We start from the raw sequence: 19,695 nt of genomic DNA, 5'->3' as shown, positions 1-19,695 counted from the left end.
ACAGTGTGTTAAAGCTATTTCAGCTAAAACACAGATTGTTCCTGCTGTGTGTTGATTCAGATGTGACAACAAGTAAACTACTGGATTAAAGATGGAAATCAGAGAGGATCAGTTCAGTCTCACTCTGTCTAGTTTAACTCGTAGCCAATGGTGACATGTTTACCTAATCCAGCAGGATATTCATAAGAAAAGTCTTGGCATACACAACCACATTGTAGGAGTGTCATTGTAGGAGTGTATGTGAATCTCTCAAGAACAGATTCAGAGCTGCACTACCGAATCTGTCAGCAGAAAGAAAACAAACAGCAGAGTGAAGTGCCTGTTTTTCCTTTTTTTCCCGATGAGTTCCCATTCCCATATTCATGAATATGTAGTCATCATGCCACGAAACATTCTTTTATTTTCTCTTACATGGCAGACATTTTCTTAGTTTTAGTGTAGCCTATACAGTTTAATAATTGAATACATTCTAGTATTTATAGTGGTTACTTAGTTGGAGTTGTATGAACAAGAGTCAAGACCCCTCGGCATTTGTCGTCATCCAGGGGCTTCGTCCTGCCACTGCCAGTGTAGTTTTTGTGAAGTGCCCCCCACCACTTCTTTATGCCGCTAGAGGGAGCCAAATCCCTACTCTCGCAATTGAGCCCAGGCAGGTGGAACGAAAAAAGGTTGGGATAAGCCTATCTCACAGAATTTCCCCGCCCCCCTAAATACGCCCCCTTTCGGGGTTAGTGGTGATAGCGTGACGTCACTCCATAGACGCTACATGTTAACAGAGGTTATTTAAGAAGTCTACAACTTTTGTTTTCTCAAGGTAAGGTTTGTTCTATCTGCTCGTCCTGATTTACCATCTTGTTTGCTTCATAATAATATTGGTCTGTCACATTTTTACATTAGAAAATGTACTTAGATTCTCCAGAGAAAAAAACGTGTAAATGCCCATGTTAAAGTCACCACTATTTACCGGAAGTGGGCGTGAAAAACGGGCTGTGAGATAGGCCTATCGGGATGGGAACGAGGCTAACTTGAATGAAAAGAGGAAAGTGTCATCCCACCATGATCCCGCCATGTAATTTATCCTTCTTTTAACTCCAAGAGTGTACAAATGTCAGTTCGTTTACATTTGTACTTTCCGAGTTAACAGTTGAGGTCACGTGGTTTAGATATGGCAGGTCTCTAGTGGAATGTGACTTTGGGCTTTGGACCCTCCTTCCCTTTGTGCTGCTATACTTACCTGCCCTGGTAGGGTTTAGTCAACACCTTTCACTGTCCCGTCACAGACACAGATGGATGTTCAACCTGTTGGAGGAGGAGAGAGTCGATCGAGATCTATACCTGCCCCGATACTATTCTGTGGCTGTGCAACACGGAAGTTACAAATTTGACACTTTTTCTGGGAAATAATATACAAGTGGAGTTTACCGACATTTATTTTCGTCACACGTGGAGAAGACAGGCCAAAGAAAATGCAGCGATTTAGCAGACCGACCACAAAGATGTTCTCTTTTATGAGCTCGGGTGAGATATTTCGTTGTCCTGATTTGCAAGGGTCCGTGCAGGGCTATGTGATTTATATTAAGTGTTTTTATTTGGGGAAAAGATAATATATTCTATGTAACATGACTGATACCACATGATAATGTAGACTTCTAATTTTGTTTCGAATGATGAAAGTTTTCACATAGCACACAGTAACACTCATGTTACTGTGTGCTATGTAGTATGTAGGCCTATGTCTCTTGAGAGTTCACTAGATTACCCTTGATGTAGACTACAGCTAGGCTATTATCTGTGAAGAAGTTCTCATGGGTTTCTGTGTACAGATGATTTGTTTTGTGTGCAGTGTGATCATGTAATTGAGTGTAATCCTGGTATAATGGCCTGTTTGCACTCAGACAGAAACCCCCTTCCAGAAAACATCCACATCTCCTCCCTCCCTCCCAGTGTTCCCTCAGATCAGGACCATGGACAAGACAGAGGAGAAGGCAAGTTACTTTATTTGTATGTTTTTATAGAATAGAATACCTTTATTGGCAGATAGATATTATATTACTCTATTGTCAAATGTACATAGCCTATATGTTATGCTACTAGTTAACTAACCAAGAGAACATTGATATAGCTAGAAGCTCATTTTTATAATCGTTATAAGTAGGGTATGTTGTTCCTCCACATAAATAACAGGATTGCAGGAAGAATAGCAGTAATTGCATCAAACAGCACAACAGACAGTAATGACCTGCCTCTGCTAATTAAATGTCCCCTTCATGAACTTGATGTCATCGAGTTCATACCTGCGAGTTTATAACCTTTTGTGGTGTAAGTTGCTATCACGCCTGATGGTCATCTACTTTGATTGATTGATTGAAGAATTTATTAACAGTTTGCAGAATTACAGTACATTTCAAGCACAAACTCAATACAAAGGCTGTTAACTGTGAGTGGACGACCCAATTAAGCATTACACTTGTTTCCAACAGGGTCCACCATGTTCAAATCATCAAAACATTTAGAGACGTACAAATAGACACTTCTATAGACAGAACAGGAATTCATCAAAAAAGAATTCATCAAAGTACTACCAGCTCTCTGTGTTGTAAACTCCAAAAGTGAGGCCATTTGGGTTTGTTCCCTCACCAATGCCTGTTTCGTTTCAGGAGGTGAGACTGCTGGAGAGAAAGAAGTTGTTTGGACCACACATACACAAAAAAGGGCCTTCTCATCATCGCTGTTTCAAGAGGGACAGAATGAAACCGTGGCTAGTACTTATTTTGACCAGAGAATCCCAGTTCCTGATGACGACAGCACCACGGTACTGTATGGTTGGAACAGCAAAGCCACGTGGGAATCCCTATTTTTTTGGGCCATGTCATTATAGATGACATTATAGATCAATGTTTTATTTTATTTTTTAAAGCATGCATCGTGAGCTTGTAGGTTGACTTTCTATTTTTGAAATACTTGAATCAAATCAAAGTTTTTTAAATTGATTATTATTATTGTTATTATTATTTACAAAATATCTGTCAAAACTTTGGGAAATTGGGATTGGCAGTGGACCCAAAAATCAGGCATTGCTTTTCAAGATAGGCACGATAATGCGAACATTTGTCGATGTTGATTACTTTGTTTGTAGGCCAATAGATATATTTGTATGGAACGGTATAACAAAAACACCTTTTGCAAAGAATGACAGTATACATCCGATACAGTATCCTCCTGCACTGTGCAGAAACAAATACACCCAAACACAGTGTTATTGCAGTGTCCTGACCTGTGCTGAGCATAAACAAATACAATCACAGTGTCGATACGACATCCACAGAATTCACTGGTATCAATACAGTGAAAACAGTATAACCATATTATAACCTCCAGTGTATAAATGCACTGCTGGTATTTCAGTCTGTATGCGGTATGTCAGAGTCAGTGTCCATAAGGTAATTGCACTGGTGTTACTACAGAGTTAATAGTCTATTAACTGAGTAGAGTGACCATCGTGTCACATGATTTGCCACTCACTTTATGCATGCGCATACACTCATACACTATTATCCCTGCACAGTATGGGACATTCTGTACAGTCATGTTTAAACTTCCCTCAAAATGTCCTCTCTCCTTTAGGTTTGGTTCAGTTTCCGTAAGCTGTGGGCATTCACTGGGCCTGGGTTCCTGATGAGCATAGCTTACCTGGATCCTGGGAACATTGAGTCTGACTTACAGTCTGGGGCTAAAGCTGGCTTTAAGGTATTTGAATGACTCAGTAGTAATACTAATAACATCATTGTAAGTGGGCTCTTTGAAAACCTATTATTTTTCTCTTCCTACCAGCTTCTGTGGGTGCTGATGGTAGCCACTATCATTGGTTTACTTCTACAGAGACTGGCGGCACGGCTGGGAGTTGTGACCGGGATGCACCTAGCTGAAGTGTGCAATCGCCAGTACCACACTGTGAGCCTCCCTTTTCCTTTACAACTGTCTCATCATCAACCACTATGCCTGGACCCCAGGGGGTACAGTGACGCAGTCAGCTGATCAGCCTGCATGGGCACCTGATGGAGGGGAAAGAAACTGGTTGGAATAACGTGTTCCTTCCACGCGCTACGTCCTACCGGGGAAACTCCCCCTGTCAGGTGATAAGAAGGGGCCTGCTCACATGAGCTCAGTTCGGGGCTCTCCCCAGGTTAGGAGAGGGAGAGTAGCGCCCAGGATTACAGCTTAGGCATTGGCACCGGGTGAAAAAATGGGTTACAAAAACTTTGGGAAAAAGAGATGCTGCCTGGATAAACCTTTTGTTTTGCGTCTGTAACCAGGCCCAGTGTATATTAGTGCTAGTACCTTCTTTGTGCCACTTACCCACAATGGAGAGAACATCGTCTTAACCACTTGGATGCGTTTAGCACTAGCAGAAGCAGCCATAGTTTTAATAGCCAGTATAATAACTGTCACTATAAGAACTAGAACACCATTTTAAGGATAGAATTATCCACAAGGAATACAGGATATTTTATATAGAAAATGTGATCTGACTGTGTTTTCACAGATCACACTTTAATCCAGAATTATTAATTATTCACTTGAATTGAAGAAGTTCTGTTTGTATGAATGCGGCATGGCTCTGCCTCCGTGATCGAGTGACTGAACCCCACAGGTCTAGAAACCACGTGACCACCCTACAGCACAAAACGTCCTATTGCACCTTCCCCGGGCACAATACAAGAGGGTGTGAAAGCTTGTAATGTGACCCATTTGATTGGGAAAATGGCAGGATTTCATTTCATTATTGCATCGCTGACTTCATATTTACTTTTTGTGCAGTTACACTGTTACACACAGCAAAATCCAGAGTTTTAATACTTGTACTGAGTAACTCGGTAGCCACCTTAAGGGGAACACTACTATAACAGTCAGGAAGACTCAGGATGGCTTTGAGGTCTAAACCATTTGTCTGAACTGGTCATTCATGCAGTCAGCTACATACAGTATTATGGCAGTGGTGTCAGTTCAGAGCTGCAATAATATTCACCTATATTTGCTCTGCAGGGAGTGCAGAGGGACCTTTTGTTGTCACTAACTATGGGGAAGCCTCTCATATCTTCAATATATTGGTTCACAAACCTTTTCATGCCAAGGACACCCAAAATTATGTGTTTGGTTGCGGACCCCCATCTAAAAAATGTATTATGTATATTCAAAGATTTACACACAATGAGAACCAATGCTGTAAGCCAAAAGGGAGTCTTGCATATATGCTGTAGTTAGTACTGCTCCACTGATCAGTTATATGCAGGAAATATAGTGCAATTAGCTGGACTGAAGCTGTTATTATTTGGGTGGGGCTGCACCGAAAATGAAAAATGGAGTCTGCACACTGCAATGCACTGTAGCATGTACAATACTTTTCTTTATTTACTTTTCAGTGTCCATGCCATCTACAGAAATGATTAAATACCTAGGCCTTCAACACAAACACATCACCCATCTCATCTGCATAAAAGTGTAAAAGTATAATCCCCAATTGGTAACACATTAGACTCAAATTTGAGTAATAAGTAAATAAGGTCATTGCCAGAAGAGGATGTTCGTAGTTCAGTGACAACATACTAAGGTGTTACTCATGAACGCAACACATGCCAATGCCAATGTTCTTCACGTTTGTGTATAGGTGCCCCGTATCTTCCTGTGGTTAATGGTAGAGCTTGCGATCATTGGCTCAGACATGCAGGAAGTCATCGGCTGTGCCATTGCTTTCAACCTCCTGTCATCTGGCAGGTGAGACAGACTTTGCTGCCACGCTGGAAGAACATTGATTTTATGACTTGTGGAATTGGAGCACAGTTTGATGAGTGCTGTAAAAATGGTTTCTTTATCTCCTCCATTTTGTCATTTCCTGTGTGTGTGTGTGTGTGTGTGTGTGTGTGTGTGTGTGTGCTTGTGTGCGTGTGTATGTGCGTGTGTATGTGCGTGCGCGCGTGTGCGCATGCACAGGATACCCTTATGGGGCGGGGTCCTCATCACCATCATCGATACATTTGTCTTCCTTTTCTTGGACAAGTACGGTAGGTTGTGGACACATCCATTCAATCCATATGCGAGATTTATGTTTCTCATTTCATTTCTAATTGATGAAGTTAGTTCCTGCTCAGGGTGTGAAAAAATATTACCTTCTATCACCTTTTCAGGTCTGAGGAAGCTGGAGGCCTTTTTTGGGGTTCTTATTACGGTCATGGCTATTACCTTTGGATATGAGGTACACTTTTATTTCCTTCCAAGATAGTACAGTGTGTGTCCATAAAACATTGCACCCTTGACATTTGTGCTATCTCCCGGTGTGTCCTGTTTGTCAGTGTATGATTTCTATACCTGCCTTCTTACCAACTATGTACTGTACTACCTGCTTATTGTTTCTCCAATAGAGTTATATATAAACTAGAGGGTGGACAGCCCTGCCCACAGCCATTCATTTCAATGGAAGTTGCTCACTGGCGTTTGAAGCATGCGGAAGAACGCTCTACTTCCCCATTTTTCTTGATTGAACATTTGGTGCCCAAAATGCGGTGCTAACTCCATGAACGTGCTAACTCCATGAACGTGCCTGAATCGATTCATGAACGATTAATGAACGAGGCTGCCACCGAGTGGCGCGCTACGAGCTTGTAGGTCTGCTATTTTTGAAAAATCGTGAAAATATATATATATATATTTTTTTGAAAATAATTTGGGGACCCCCTAAAATAATTTGGCGACCCCCCGAGGGGTCGCGACCCACGGGTTGAGAACCCCTGCAATAAGGAAGCGCTCAAGGCACGCTGCGTCACTCCATGTCTCTCGCTGTCACTCAACTGACTACTGGCCAATCACAGCGCGTCTTTTCCGGGACTTCCATTACACATGCGGAAGCTTGACAAGCTTCCGCTCATGCTTCGCAAGGAATCTCGGGAAAATTGTGCCTTAAATTTTGACACACGCCCCAGAGCCGGAATAGGCCTTTATATGTACTTGCACCCTGTTACAAATAAAATAAGGGCCTAAATCGTCTGAGCTGCTCCAGTGCCTTCTTGTTCGCATATATATGTCCTGCTCCTGAGATGCACCAGACTGGCCTCCTATAGGCTAGAGGCGTGGCTGAAACTCCCTTCTACAGACCTTTATATGTCTATGAGTAGGGTAGGGCGGCTTCAACGTTTCCCAGCCCTTCTGGGGGGACACACCCGCACCTGTTAAACTGGGTCAGCTGAGGTGACCCAGATCAGCTGGCAACAATGCAGCCATCAGTCTATTAAATCAGTGCAACACAATGCTCATTATGAAACAAGAGTGACAGTACCTTAAAAGTTACCACAACCACTTGTTACACCGTCATAAATGCCAAGTAATACTAGAAACAAATAATCAGGAAAACTTAACTTATCAAGCGGCTATTCAGCCCAATCGGCTCTGATTGGCCCGAAACCTTGCCCAAATTTAGAGTCATACCCTTAACTTACATCTTGGAGATCTGCAACCAGGCTTTAATGGAAAACATCATGCCAGAAATCTGGTCTCTCTCTCACACCATCCCAGTATCAAAATCTGGAGATCTCTCAAAACCGTGGTATCAGCCTGACCTGTATCATTGCAAAAATGTTCAACCGCATGGTACTGAACAGGATAAGGCGCGCAATCAATCCCCACCTCAGGGAAAACCATAACGGATTCCGAGAGGGGAGAACAACCTTAGCCCAGATCCTTGTGTTACGGAGGATCATTGAAGAGGTAAAGAGGAACAACCTAGCAGCAGTGCTATGCTTCATTGACTTCAGGAAGGCCTTTGACTCAATCCACAGAGGAATGATGTTGAGAATACTCAAGGCCTACGATGTTCCTCCGAACCTGCTCCGAGCGATTGGGACCATGTACACGGGAACAAGAGCCTGAGTGATAATGCCGGACGGTAACAGCGAGGAATTCAATATCCAAACCGGAGTGCTGCAGGGAGACACCCTAGCCCCCTTTTATAATAGTATTGGACTATGCTCTGAGACAAGCTATTAAAGGAATGGAGCAGGAGCTCAGCTTCACTATCGTACCCAGAAGGTCTACGAGACACCCTGCGGAAACCATCACAGACCTGGACTATGCTGATGACATCTGCCTGCTATCTGACCACGTAAGGCAGGCACAGGCTCTCCTGACATGAGTGGAGTTGGAGTGCGCTGAAGTTGGCCTCAGGCTAAATGCAAAGAAGACCGAGGTCATAACCTATAACATCCCCCAAGAATATATGCCCCTAACAACAATAGAGGGTACTGCACTAAAGGAGGTCAGTGACTTTAAATACCTGGGCGCATGGGTCGGCTCCACAGAAAAGGAACTTAAAGTGAGGAAAGGACTTGCCTAGAGAGATCTTAATGGTATGACCAGTGTGTGGAAATCCAACCTCCCCCGACACATCAAGATCAGTTTCTTCACTGCGACCGTGGAGTCCGTTCTCCTCTATGGCTGTGAATGCTGGACACTAACACAAGCCCTACAGAAATCCCTGGAGGGGGGTACACCAGAATGTTACGTGTGGTACTGAACATCAACCAGGACGAGCACATCACCAACAAGCGTCTGTACGGGGCATTACCAAGTGTATCAGAGAAGATAGCAGTAAGGAGGATGAGACTAGCTGGCCACTGCCACCGACATCAAGAACTCCCTGCTAAAAAGCTTGTACTGTGGGAACAAACACACGGGCATCGATCAAGAGGACATCCCACACCTACCTACGTGGACGTACTAAAGAAAGATGCTGGTGCAGAAAGCACAAATGAGCTGACCAGATGTATGGAGAACCGAGATGACTGAATTTGTTTGCTGTGCAGTTCAGCAGTTTGCTAGATTAGATCTGTGCATGCATGCATGCACGCACACACACACACACACACACACACACACACACACACACACACACACACACACACACACACACACACACACACACACACACACACACACACACACACACACACACACACACACACAAACACACTGTAAAAATATTTGTTTGATAATTATTTATGTTTGCATCTCTCTCTCTCTCTCTCATTCAATTCAATCTCCTAGTACGTGATGGTAAAGCCAGATCAAGGCCAGCTGTTGAAAGGGATGTTTCTGCCATATTGTGAGGGCTGTGGGCCGGTGCAACTGCAGCAGGCTGTGGGCATTGTGGGAGCTGTTATCATGCCTCACAACATCTACCTCCATTCTGCCCTTGTCAAGGTATGTCCTACAATAGTTGACTGTATGCATTCTTTAGTGAAATTAATATCACACTGATAATATATGATCACGGTTGTGTGCTAAAGATGATGAATTGAATACTACAAAATTACACACAAGCATGCATGGACATACATATTGGCTTACATTCATTCCATAGAGCACCAAAGTCTGAGGTAATTTACACATCCTACCTGGGGCGCGTTTTGCCCCATACCGAATTGCCATAGACTTTTTTAAATTGCGTCAAATAAGAACTGTGTTCCAAAATAAACAAATGATCCGACGACGATTTCACTCATATGGATAAAAGAAGTGCAGCGAGAAGTGCAGCTGAATTAGTTACATTTTCACCAGAAATAGACTGTATCAAATATGAGTGACAATACACAAACGTAAAGTAAACAATACAGAACCACCAATTTTAAGATGACCCAATGTTATTCTCCAATCTCCATGGAGAAATTACTTCCACAACGCAGGAGATGAGCAAGTGACGTCATGACTTCGGTAGTTCTCTATATCGCCTTAACCCTGAACTTACTTACTGTAACTATAATTGATCTAACTAACACAATATAACTAGCACAACACAGCAGGAGTTGGAGAGGTGATCTCCCTGCTCTTCTACTGAGAAATGTAGACGTGTGGTCGCCTGGTTGTCAAGTAGTATTGCCCTTTAGGTCAAAGCGCAATATCTCCCAAGTGGGTGTACCGTCTTAGCTTAGGTGTTCCGTTTTAGCTCAGCGACCTGTCTCCTGCATGTGAGACCTGAGGTTAAATCCCACAAATGATATACAGTTTATGCATTGGAGCTTCAACCTTAAACTTTACACCTTAATCCTACACACATAAATGTCCAACCTTTATCCATACTGTTACCTTAACCATACTTCTGCATTCACACTAGCAGCGACAAAAGCTACAAAATAACCAAGTGTGGCCAGCTACATTGCTGCAGAGTCACTGTTTAAAGGGACACTTCACCCCTTTTGCAACCAGATCTTATTTTAATGATGTTTGGGAGACAAGAAACACTTTCGGACTTGTTGTCTCAGTAAGACAGCCCTCCCCCTTTCCACAAGGAGGAGCAGTGCACCAAAGGATTATGGGAATTGTAGTCCAGGAAGGAAGTGAGCCCTGTGTCCATGGACACTTTTGAAATGCGTCCGAGCGATTCCCAAGCGCGAGTTGAATTTGGAGTGCTGTGATTGGTTGTAGGAAGTAGGAAGCGTATCTCTAACTCTAACCTAAACATAACCGCAAGCAGGGGAGCAACGCATCCCTCACCAACCTTAATCCAATCTTTTTAATGCACCCCTCACCAACCTTAATCCAAAAACTATTAACGTACCCCTCACCAACCTTAATCCAAAAACTATTAACGTACCCCTCACCAACCTTAATCCAAAAACTATTAACGAACCCCTCACCAACCTTAATCCAAAAACTATTAAAAAGTCTGCGGTAGTAAAAGAGGTGGCGGCAGTGGGGCGCGAACGCGTGAAGCATGGTATTACAAGTCGGCGTAGTAATCCACTAGGCTAGCGAGGCAGCAGGCAGAATGGGGTTTTGTGTTTGTATTAGAAGGAGAGGTTCCGCCCGCGCGGGCGGCGCTTTCCTTGGCTACTAGTAGTAGGGCGGGGTGGTGCAACGAGCGCTCCTTCCCGCAGAACCTGCTTGGGAATCGCTCGGACGCTTTTGAAATACAAAAGAATATCTAAAAACACATATTACCCACATAAAAACCCCAGGAAAGTGTTTCTTGTCTCCAAAACACAATTCAAATAAGATCTGGTTGCAAAAGGGGTGAAGTGTTTTTCTTTAAGTGTTACTCAAGCCACAATGTTAATGAAACGGTAGGGTTAAATAGCACAGGGAATTGGCTAATGGCAAGAATGAGTTTTTCTTCTTTTTATAAAACAGAGCAGGAATTGTGGAGAGAGAGGAGAGTGGAAATGATGAAACAAAAATATATGATTGATTGACACTTCACTGCGTCATTGGCGAACTGAAAAACGTTGAAGCCAGCTCAAGTTTGTTTTGTACAATCCCCTCTGAACTTGTGCTTCTGTATTATTCTGTTTCTGATTAATGCCTGGTAAATATTGTCTCAGTCTAGAGAAGTGGATCGGACATGCAAGAAGAAAATAAAAGAGGCCAACAAATACTTCTTCATTGAGTCGGCAATTGCACTATTTCTCGCGTTCCTCATCAATGTCTTTGTGGTGGCTGTTTTCGCTGAGGCCTTCTATGGACGGACAAACATAGAACTGGTGAGTGTCGCTGCAGAGAGACTTTTGATCTTACAAACCTTCATTTTAACCAATTTCATCATGGCGTCCCTATTTTGAGCATTATAGTTGAAAAAGTTCAAACTTAGATCTTGCGATGCATTGTGAGCTTGTATTTTCTCTGTTCGACATATGGCAAGGTATTATAGTAACATAGGGAGGATGTACTCTGCAGGGCGCAGACCAAAGATTACACCTTCCCTATGTCACTGATCATGTGACCCCAAGTTCTAGACCTCCAGTTCTAGGCTAAACATTATTTCCAACAACTCTAAGGTATATTAGTGACATAGTTCAATGTTGAAAATAAGTGGTATACCCTTTAAGTGATTAAAACCTGCGTTTGGAATATCCAAAAATAACCACTGTATTGCTTGTTTGTGGTATTGTAAGCTACTGCTGTTCTTCTATGATTCCAGTACAACGAGTGCAATGCAACAGGAAGTCCCAATGCAGATCTTATCCCCCAGAACAATGAGACTCTACAGGTGGACATCTACAAAGGGGTAAGGCACTGACCTTTACCCAAAGATTAAATGGTGCTTAAATGGTGTACCAACAGTGCCCAGTCACTCTTTCAACTCAGTTTCACAGAGCATGCTCTTTGTTTGTATTGATCCCAGGGTGTGGTGTTGGGCTGTGTTTTCGGCCCTGCAGCGCTCTACATCTGGGCTGTGGGGATCCTTGCGGCTGGCCAGAGCTCTACCATGACGGGCACCTACTCTGGCCAATTTGTCATGGAGGTCAGTGGACATGCGAGTAACAGCACCCCGTTGAATTTGTCTACATTGTGGGTTGATCATTTTGATAGTTTGAGTCGCCATGAAGCAACTCTCTGTCTGTCTGTATATTGTCACTGTCGGGCAGAAAGCTGGTATGCCAAAAAATCATTACTTTTCAGCAAATGGGAAAAATAACCTGTGTTCCAATGTAGTTATTACCGTATAATCAGTCTCCACCAGGCCGAAGGCATGTTTTGCACCACGTCCGTGTGTGTCCGTCCGTGTGTGTGTGTGTGTCCGTCTGTCCGTCCGTCTGTGTTCAGCAAATCTCCGGCACCGTTAACCCGGTCGATGCCAAACTTTTCACACACATCCCTGGATGCCAACGATGAACCTCTGCCCCAAATTTTCCAGGACGGCCTGTTATAGCACCACCAGGAGGTCGACTTTTGAAAAACATTGCTCCTCCAGATTCTGTCCAAAAATCTGGATCTGTCCGATATTTCATATTCCATCCTAATTGGCTAACATTGGCTTTCAAAGTTTGCAGGATTGGCCTGTTTTGAACAAAAAGCCTCAAATCATGTATGCAGCGTGCAATTTATGTGAAATCTTTCACTGACTTTCCTACTAGGCTGAGGACTATATCCCACCCTTTTCACATTGGCCTGTTATAGCGCCACCAACAGGTGGATTTTTGCAAAACACATTTTTGGAACAAAATGCCTCAAATCATCCAATTGCCATCCAAGGCGTAAGAAGAAATGGCACCCTTTTCACATTGGCCTATTATAGCGCCACCAGGAGGACACAACCTGGCCTGCCCTGGTGGAGACCTGTGCCCCGAGGGGCACTTTATCTAGTTTTGCTAGTTTTTACCCCTTTGTCATTATGCCAATTGATTCCTCCCCACACATATTTCTGTGTTGTATTTGTGTCAAATATCACCCTCAAAGCCCCCGAACAAAGGCCAATTGTGTTCGTATACTAGACGCTCGACAAAGCCGGATGTACCGTGGCCGATTCGAACCTCTAGACTGTGCTGTGGTGGGAAGATACTTTACCACTGCTCCACCCGAGCAGTGGTGTCCCTTTTTCTTCTTTATACTATTCATTGATTAAATATTTATATAACCACAGATATACTTAACCACATTCAACCTTGTGTCATTATTGTGAGACAATATCTGCAAAAATGCAGACAAGATCTGCTTTTTTTGACAGTACACCAAACGGATCTTTCAGAATTTTCATACTCCATCCTCATTGGCTAAGATTGGCTTCCAAAGTTCGCAGGAGTGCTCCATTTTGAACAAAATGCCTCAAATCATTGTGTGATTTCCGTTAACTTTTAAACGCACATTCCCACTAGGCCAAGGAAGAAATGCCACTTGAAAATGTTCAAATCAGTCTCATGGTGGTGCTCTTACTGGCCAATTTGTGTTTTTACCTATAACTGCACCCAAACCTTTGTCCTGCATTTTTCACATATTATGCTCTTTATAGCTCCACCAGGAGGCTGACTTATGTAAAACCTATTTTTTTAATTACTCCTTCAGATTTTATCAAATTTGGTACACATGATCACGTGAACAAGACGGGTCAGTTTGATTTCTCATTTTCCATCCTGATTGGCTAAGATTGGCTTCCAAAGCTTTCAGGAGTGGCCTGTTTTGTACAAAATGCCACAAAACATGAGCACAGCGTCTTGTTGTGCATGCATATTCCAACTAGGCTGAGGAGGAAATGCCACTTGACACTTTTCTAAAAACCCTCCTATCCTGGTGGAGACCTAGGGGCATTTTTTCTAGTTTTCAGTATGTCATTATAGGCAAACATTTTCAAAACATTTTCAAAAATATCAAAATATACAAAAATAGCAGCTCGGCTAGATTGGCTAATTTTGCACAACAATGTCATAGGATGAAAGCATAAAATATGACATTAAATTATATATGTATAAAAAAAACGTTACGAACAAGGTTTCCGTGCGACGATATGCCACTGTGTATGCAGATTTGTCCCCCAGAGGGTGCTCTGCCTCAAATGATATATGCTCACCTATGTATACACTGTAGGTTGTATATGTATGCCTTGATAATATACAACACTTCTTTTGCTGCAGTAAGGAAAGCTCATACGCAGGTGTTGTGCTTCCAACCTCAGGGCTTCCTGAACTTACGTTGGTCACGCTTCGCTCGCGTGTTTCTGACCCGTTCCATCGCCATCACTCCGACCCTGTTGGTGGCTGTGTTCCAGGATGTGCAGCACCTGACAGGCATGAACGACTTCCTCAACGTTCTGCAGAGCATGCAGGTCAGAGCTCTACTGCTCTTTCCCGAGCATTAGCTAACACCCCTTTTCCATTTTTAACCCCCTTTACAGAGAGCCTTCCTCTCCTCGCCTTGGATCTCGCAGTTGAAAAGTATTAATAATAATGACTAGCCTAAAGCTTTTCGTGTGATCAGCTTTTCACAACAGGTTCACACAAAGCTTCACAAAATATCCAGTTTTGCAGCTATGAAGGAGAAATAGAGAAATACATTCCTTTTAAAACAACATATATGATGGTTTGAATAAAATTAATTTGAATACAAATCAGTACTAGGGATGAGTTTTTTGTTTGAACAACAGTTTGGTTAAAGTGATTTTAAATTACGCTACTTTATTTTATAGAAATTATAATATATTATAACTAATATGTTGCATTCCCCCCCCCCCCCCCCCCTCTTATGTTGCACAGTTACCATTTGCCCTCATTCCCATCCTTACATTCACCAGCTTGCCCTCCCTCATGAATGAGTTCGCCAATGGTCTGTAAGTTCATCCTGACCATAAGACAATGACACTTAAGATCCCAAACTGTTTTCACATCTGTTTTTGACATAATTCTTCTGTTTGCAGAGTGTTCAAAATAGGCGGAGGATTGCTGATCTTGATCGTGTGTGCGATCAACATGTACTTTGTGGTGGTTTATGTCACTACGTTCAACAGCGTGTGGCTATATGTGTTGGCATCATTCCTTTACGTGGCATACCTGGCATTTGTGTGTTATTTGGTAAGCAAAAGTGTTCAGCTGATCAATGAAGCCGTTTTTTTCCCACAGTGCCTGATGGTGTGTGCCGTTTTTATACGTTTACAATATAAGGGACACTTAAAAACAACAACACAGCAATAGCGATAGCAGTAAAAGGGCTGTAAAGCAGTATCAAGATTGTCATGGCAAACAATCGCATACACATTTTAAGTAGTGTACTACTGCAAAGGTGGGAGTTGTGCCATTGTGAGCCTAACCTACACTTACAGTATGATTGGTATAATGTCATATCATGCATTGCAAACCAGTGCATAATGCAATTATATCAGCTACTACCTGGGTTACATACAACGTGCCAAAAAGCGTTTACGGCACATACCAAAAGGGCTGCTTGTCACTCAATCTCCTGCACTCCTTACTCTACCTGAGAACATAACATAGTACTGTTCAATAAATTGCTGGATATCATAAATGCTCATTAATGAGCATTTATTAAGGGCTAGTTAGACATTATTGGCAATTACTCAGTGAATTGCCTGGGGGTACTGCACTGCTACTAACTAGGAAACTGAAATCTGAAAATGTTTAGCTGGAGCTAGAACAACATAATCTTCGATGGCACCATCAGTTAACCATCTAAACTTTGTTTTCTTTGCTTCTTGTACTTTCTTTTTCATATCTGATATATGCTACTTATTCACCTCTGTACCTCATGGTTTTAGCTATGTAAATGTACAATGGAGCATTGTTGTTAAAGAATCGAATATAGCAATCATTAGATAAATATTTTCTCTCTCCCTTCTTTCTCCTATCTCTCCTGTGAGTTTAGACATGGTTGTGTCTGATAGCTCTAGGAGTGTCGTGCGTGGACCCTTTCAGAAGGAAACTGAACGACACTACCATTCTAATTGAACAGCAGCCAGAGTTTGACTCCTGACTGCAGCACTTTCTCTGGTTCCTCTCATGGATGTATTGTGAGTGGACCATCATTTCAAAGTCTGATGCCTGATTGTTTTTCCTTATTATTTTTTATCAGTGTACATTTTCTTCTTTATTGATAATTGATGTTCATGAAATGCATCTGGTGTTTTTACATGTATTGGCACTGAATTAAGTCTACTAGACTGAGTATAGTAGTAGTATTCAGTATTTATAGTTTTTATACTATATAGTATGTATATATTTTACTTTTATTTTTGTTAGCTTAGCCTCTATGTGTAATTGTGTATATAGCGACAAAGAACTCACAATGTTAAGTTGTTGCCACATCTATTATTTTTTCCAAATATTGCCGTCCAGGTGGTGTCCTAGTCTACACCACAGTGTTACTTGCCCGGCCACTAATGTAGAGATACGGGATCGATTGCCGGGCTTTCCGACAAATATAATTGCCAGTGCTCGCAGGGTGCCTGTTCAGCAGTGAGGTAAAGTGGGGGACATAGCATGAACGTCTGCATGCATTACGGTCTCCTGGTGAAACTCCTTACTGTCAGGTGTAAAGAAGCAGCTGGTGACTCCATGTGTATCAGAGGAGACGTGGTAGTCTACTCGCTCACCAGGCCAACAGTGGGGTGGAGGGATTGGCAGCACTGGGACATTAGGAATTGACGTCTAAATTGAGGGGGAAAATGAATTCAAAATGTATTTTTGCCACATTATCACATTTATGGACATGTACTGTTTTACAATTTAATGGGTTTATGTGCTGTTGTGACACCTCTCTTTCCACCACAGGGGGGCAGTGTAGATTAGAAGTGAAAGGGGCTTGTTCAAACAAAAAATTCTACCACCAATGTAATGAACCCAACACACATCAGATGACATGGCCTGTTACATCATGTTTTACATGATGCTGAAACTGCACAGTATTGCACATGTAACAACAGAATTGTGTTGTGCAAAACAATGTTAAAACAATCAGTGATGATCAGCAGTGGTTATGAATGTACTAATTTCTGAAATTTCAACAACTAGGGTACAGTCAGATTGAGCCAGCGTTTTAAATGCCTGTGGTAGTGGTATGTCAGCAGTGTTGACACTATTGTCTAAGTGAACGCAGGCACTGTGCAGGTTTCTGTGTTGCTCAAATTCCAAGCTTGACGACGAGTCTCAGCCCTTTCTGAGTCGAGGGAGAGGCAGGCGGACGGACAGGTTTTTCTTTGCATTGTGGCGGGGCAACTTTTTTTTCTCTCTTTCCCTGTCATGGAGGCAGAGTTATGTAAGAAGGGAGAGTCTTCCCACCTCCCTTCTCTGTTTTTGTTTTTCTCAATGAGCCAATGTCTCCCTGCATAGGCCTCACAGCCTGTCCAGTAGGCCCCTTTCCTGGAAACATAGCCCAGCGGCAGAGGCCACGCAGGGGCAGGCCTGAGAGGTGGGGGTGGGGGTGGGGGGGCAAGAGGGGTTGACTCTTCCAGCAAATCACATGACTCTAGACCCTGAAGTCCCAGCCCTACATAAGGCTCAGATGCTGCTGGCAAACATTTCTTACAGCTAGTTTGTGATCTGCATGATTGGATGTAGCTAATGCATGGCAGAGTGTGCATGATGTAAGTAGATGGTGTCTTTTTGCAGGTGTGAAACAGAGAAATAGAATTACAGCACCTGACTGATGGTGTGTGTGTGTGTGTGTGTGTGTGTGTGTGTGTGTGTGTGTGTGTGTGTGTGTGTGTGTGTGTGTGTGTGTGTGTGTGTGTGTGTGTGTGTGTGTGTGTGTGTGTGTGTGTGTGTGTGTAAAAAGTTGTGTCCAACAATTGTTTTCTGTTCACAATATCCATAAACAAATTAATGTCTTGAATGAATCATTTCTGTTGCATTTTAACACATTGTTTTTGCCAATTTTCAGTACTGAATTTTAGTGCCATTGATATTTTTTTGCCTATTATGGAAGCCTGTTGGGCATTTAGAAAAGTTACAATGAATATATGATTGTATGATTCATGCATGTGATTTTATTTTAATGAACAACTACATTTTTGTGTTGTGTGTAACTGAGAGAACTGGGGTATGCCTGTATTTTGATTTGAAAAATGTTTTTTTTGTTTTTTAGAATGTTTCCAGTTATTTGTATGTAGCAGATACAGTATATTTTTGCATGTTTTTTGGAAAGGACTGTACACTCCAAAAAACTAAACTAAACTTGAGTCATTGTGCTGCTGTATTGCTGTGACTGTCAGTGCCACGACTTACTTGCACAAGTTGAAAATGACAAAGCTATTAAATGTGATTTAACAATAAACAAACCACAGAATAATAAAATTATAGTTATGTCATTACAAGTACTGTTTGTTGCTGTGATTATTTGCATGACTTCAGGACTCAGCTTTGAAATGTATGTCTGTCAGTTCACTCTCATGTTAGTTCAAGAACAAATGTGTGTAGAAAATAGTTTGTTTCTAAAATGAATCAAATAGGGTTTTTTTTTAACCAGTAATGATATTTGGAGTTCATGCCATTAGTCAGTGGTGCAACCATTGCAACACATACTGAGTGTAGGCCCAGCAGCTGACCCTGTTTCTCTCTCCTCTCTCTCTCTCTCTCCTCTCTCTCTCTCTCTCTCTCTCTCTCTTAAATTAAATTAAAAAACAATGTATGTACAAATAAATATTGAATATAAATAGGAATAAAATGAAGGTGTAAACAGAGCGGTGTTACATTAACATTTTGAGTAATACTATCTTGTGAAATTAAAAAAAAAAAAAAAAAAAAACATTTTCTGGCAGAGATAGTTATACATCCATATAGGAGACGTTAGCTTCATACTTTTGAAAGTTGACAGCAGTATTTCAATGTTTTTGCATTCACTTTTATAGTATAAAATACATTTGTGACAAGTAGCAGCAATTTATTCAAATGTAATTGAATTAAAGTTAGTTGCTCTGTTTATAACAGTATTTCTATGTAGTATGTACTGATCAGGTCATTTGCTGTAAACAGTGTACACAATGATTTGTATTCCTTAAGGTGCTTGTATTCCATTTGACATCCTTCTGTCACAGCAGCTCACAAATCTTGCTGCTGTGTTTGCACATTGTACTTCACCCAACAGATCTCTCTCTCTCTCCACCCTCTCTCTCTCGTTAATTTACTACAAATAATGTACAAATGGAACCAAGTATTTGTACACTCTTTAGAGTTAAATTAACTAAGGATTTAGGAGTCTACAGGTAACATGACCAACAGAGATCAAGATGTAAAACAAAACAGGGGATTTCAAGTTGATGGTATCTGCTTGAAACCTTTCCAGTTGTGCGGTCCATACATATTTTGTATATACAGACAAGTTGATGCTGCTTCCCTATATGTTTTATGCCTGGAATGCAAAGAGCTGGGTCATTCTTGTCCATGTCATACATTGTGGTCACTGTGGGTACAGGCTGGTCTAATTCAACTTCATTAA

The 19,695-nt window shown here is 42.0% G+C and overlaps 1 protein-coding gene across 1 annotated transcript; it reads left to right on the top strand.

Moving 5' to 3' along the window:
• Positions 1–1,294: 1,294 nt before the first annotated feature.
• Positions 1,295–17,652, top strand: LOC306934552 (natural resistance-associated macrophage protein 2-like). The gene is made up of 17 exons (XM_079517168.1): positions 1,295–1,518; positions 1,896–1,985; positions 2,658–2,812; positions 3,625–3,747; positions 3,832–3,951; positions 5,666–5,772; positions 5,989–6,059; positions 6,183–6,250; positions 9,091–9,246; positions 11,364–11,522; positions 11,960–12,046; positions 12,164–12,283; positions 14,429–14,578; positions 15,006–15,079; positions 15,167–15,320; positions 16,129–16,273; positions 17,592–17,652. The coding sequence occupies exons 1-16, from the start codon at positions 1,467–1,469 to the stop codon at positions 16,234–16,236; spliced, it is 1,794 nt and encodes a 597-aa protein (XP_079373294.1). The 5' UTR covers positions 1,295–1,466; the 3' UTR covers positions 16,237–16,273; positions 17,592–17,652.
• The last annotated feature ends 2,043 nt before the right edge of the window (positions 17,653–19,695 follow it).

This window comes from Electrona antarctica, assembly GCF_951216825.1.
Source record: "Electrona antarctica genome assembly, chromosome: 2".
In the NCBI taxonomy this organism is placed as follows: Eukaryota; Metazoa; Chordata; class Actinopteri; order Myctophiformes; family Myctophidae; genus Electrona; species Electrona antarctica.
This window is presented reverse-complemented; position numbering and strand designations above follow the sequence as displayed.

Excerpts from the sequence above, each read along its gene's own strand:
- LOC306934552 (XM_079517168.1), top strand. The coding sequence starts at position 1,467 with ATGCAGCGATTTAGCAGACCGACCACAAAGATGTTCTCTTTTATGAGC. Across the intron at positions 2,813-3,624 it reads CTGATGACGACAGCACCACG|GTTTGGTTCAGTTTCCGTAA; the intron begins GTACTGTATGGT and ends TCTCTCCTTTAG. Across the intron at positions 12,047-12,163 it reads AGGTGGACATCTACAAAGGG|GGTGTGGTGTTGGGCTGTGT; the intron begins GTAAGGCACTGA and ends TATTGATCCCAG.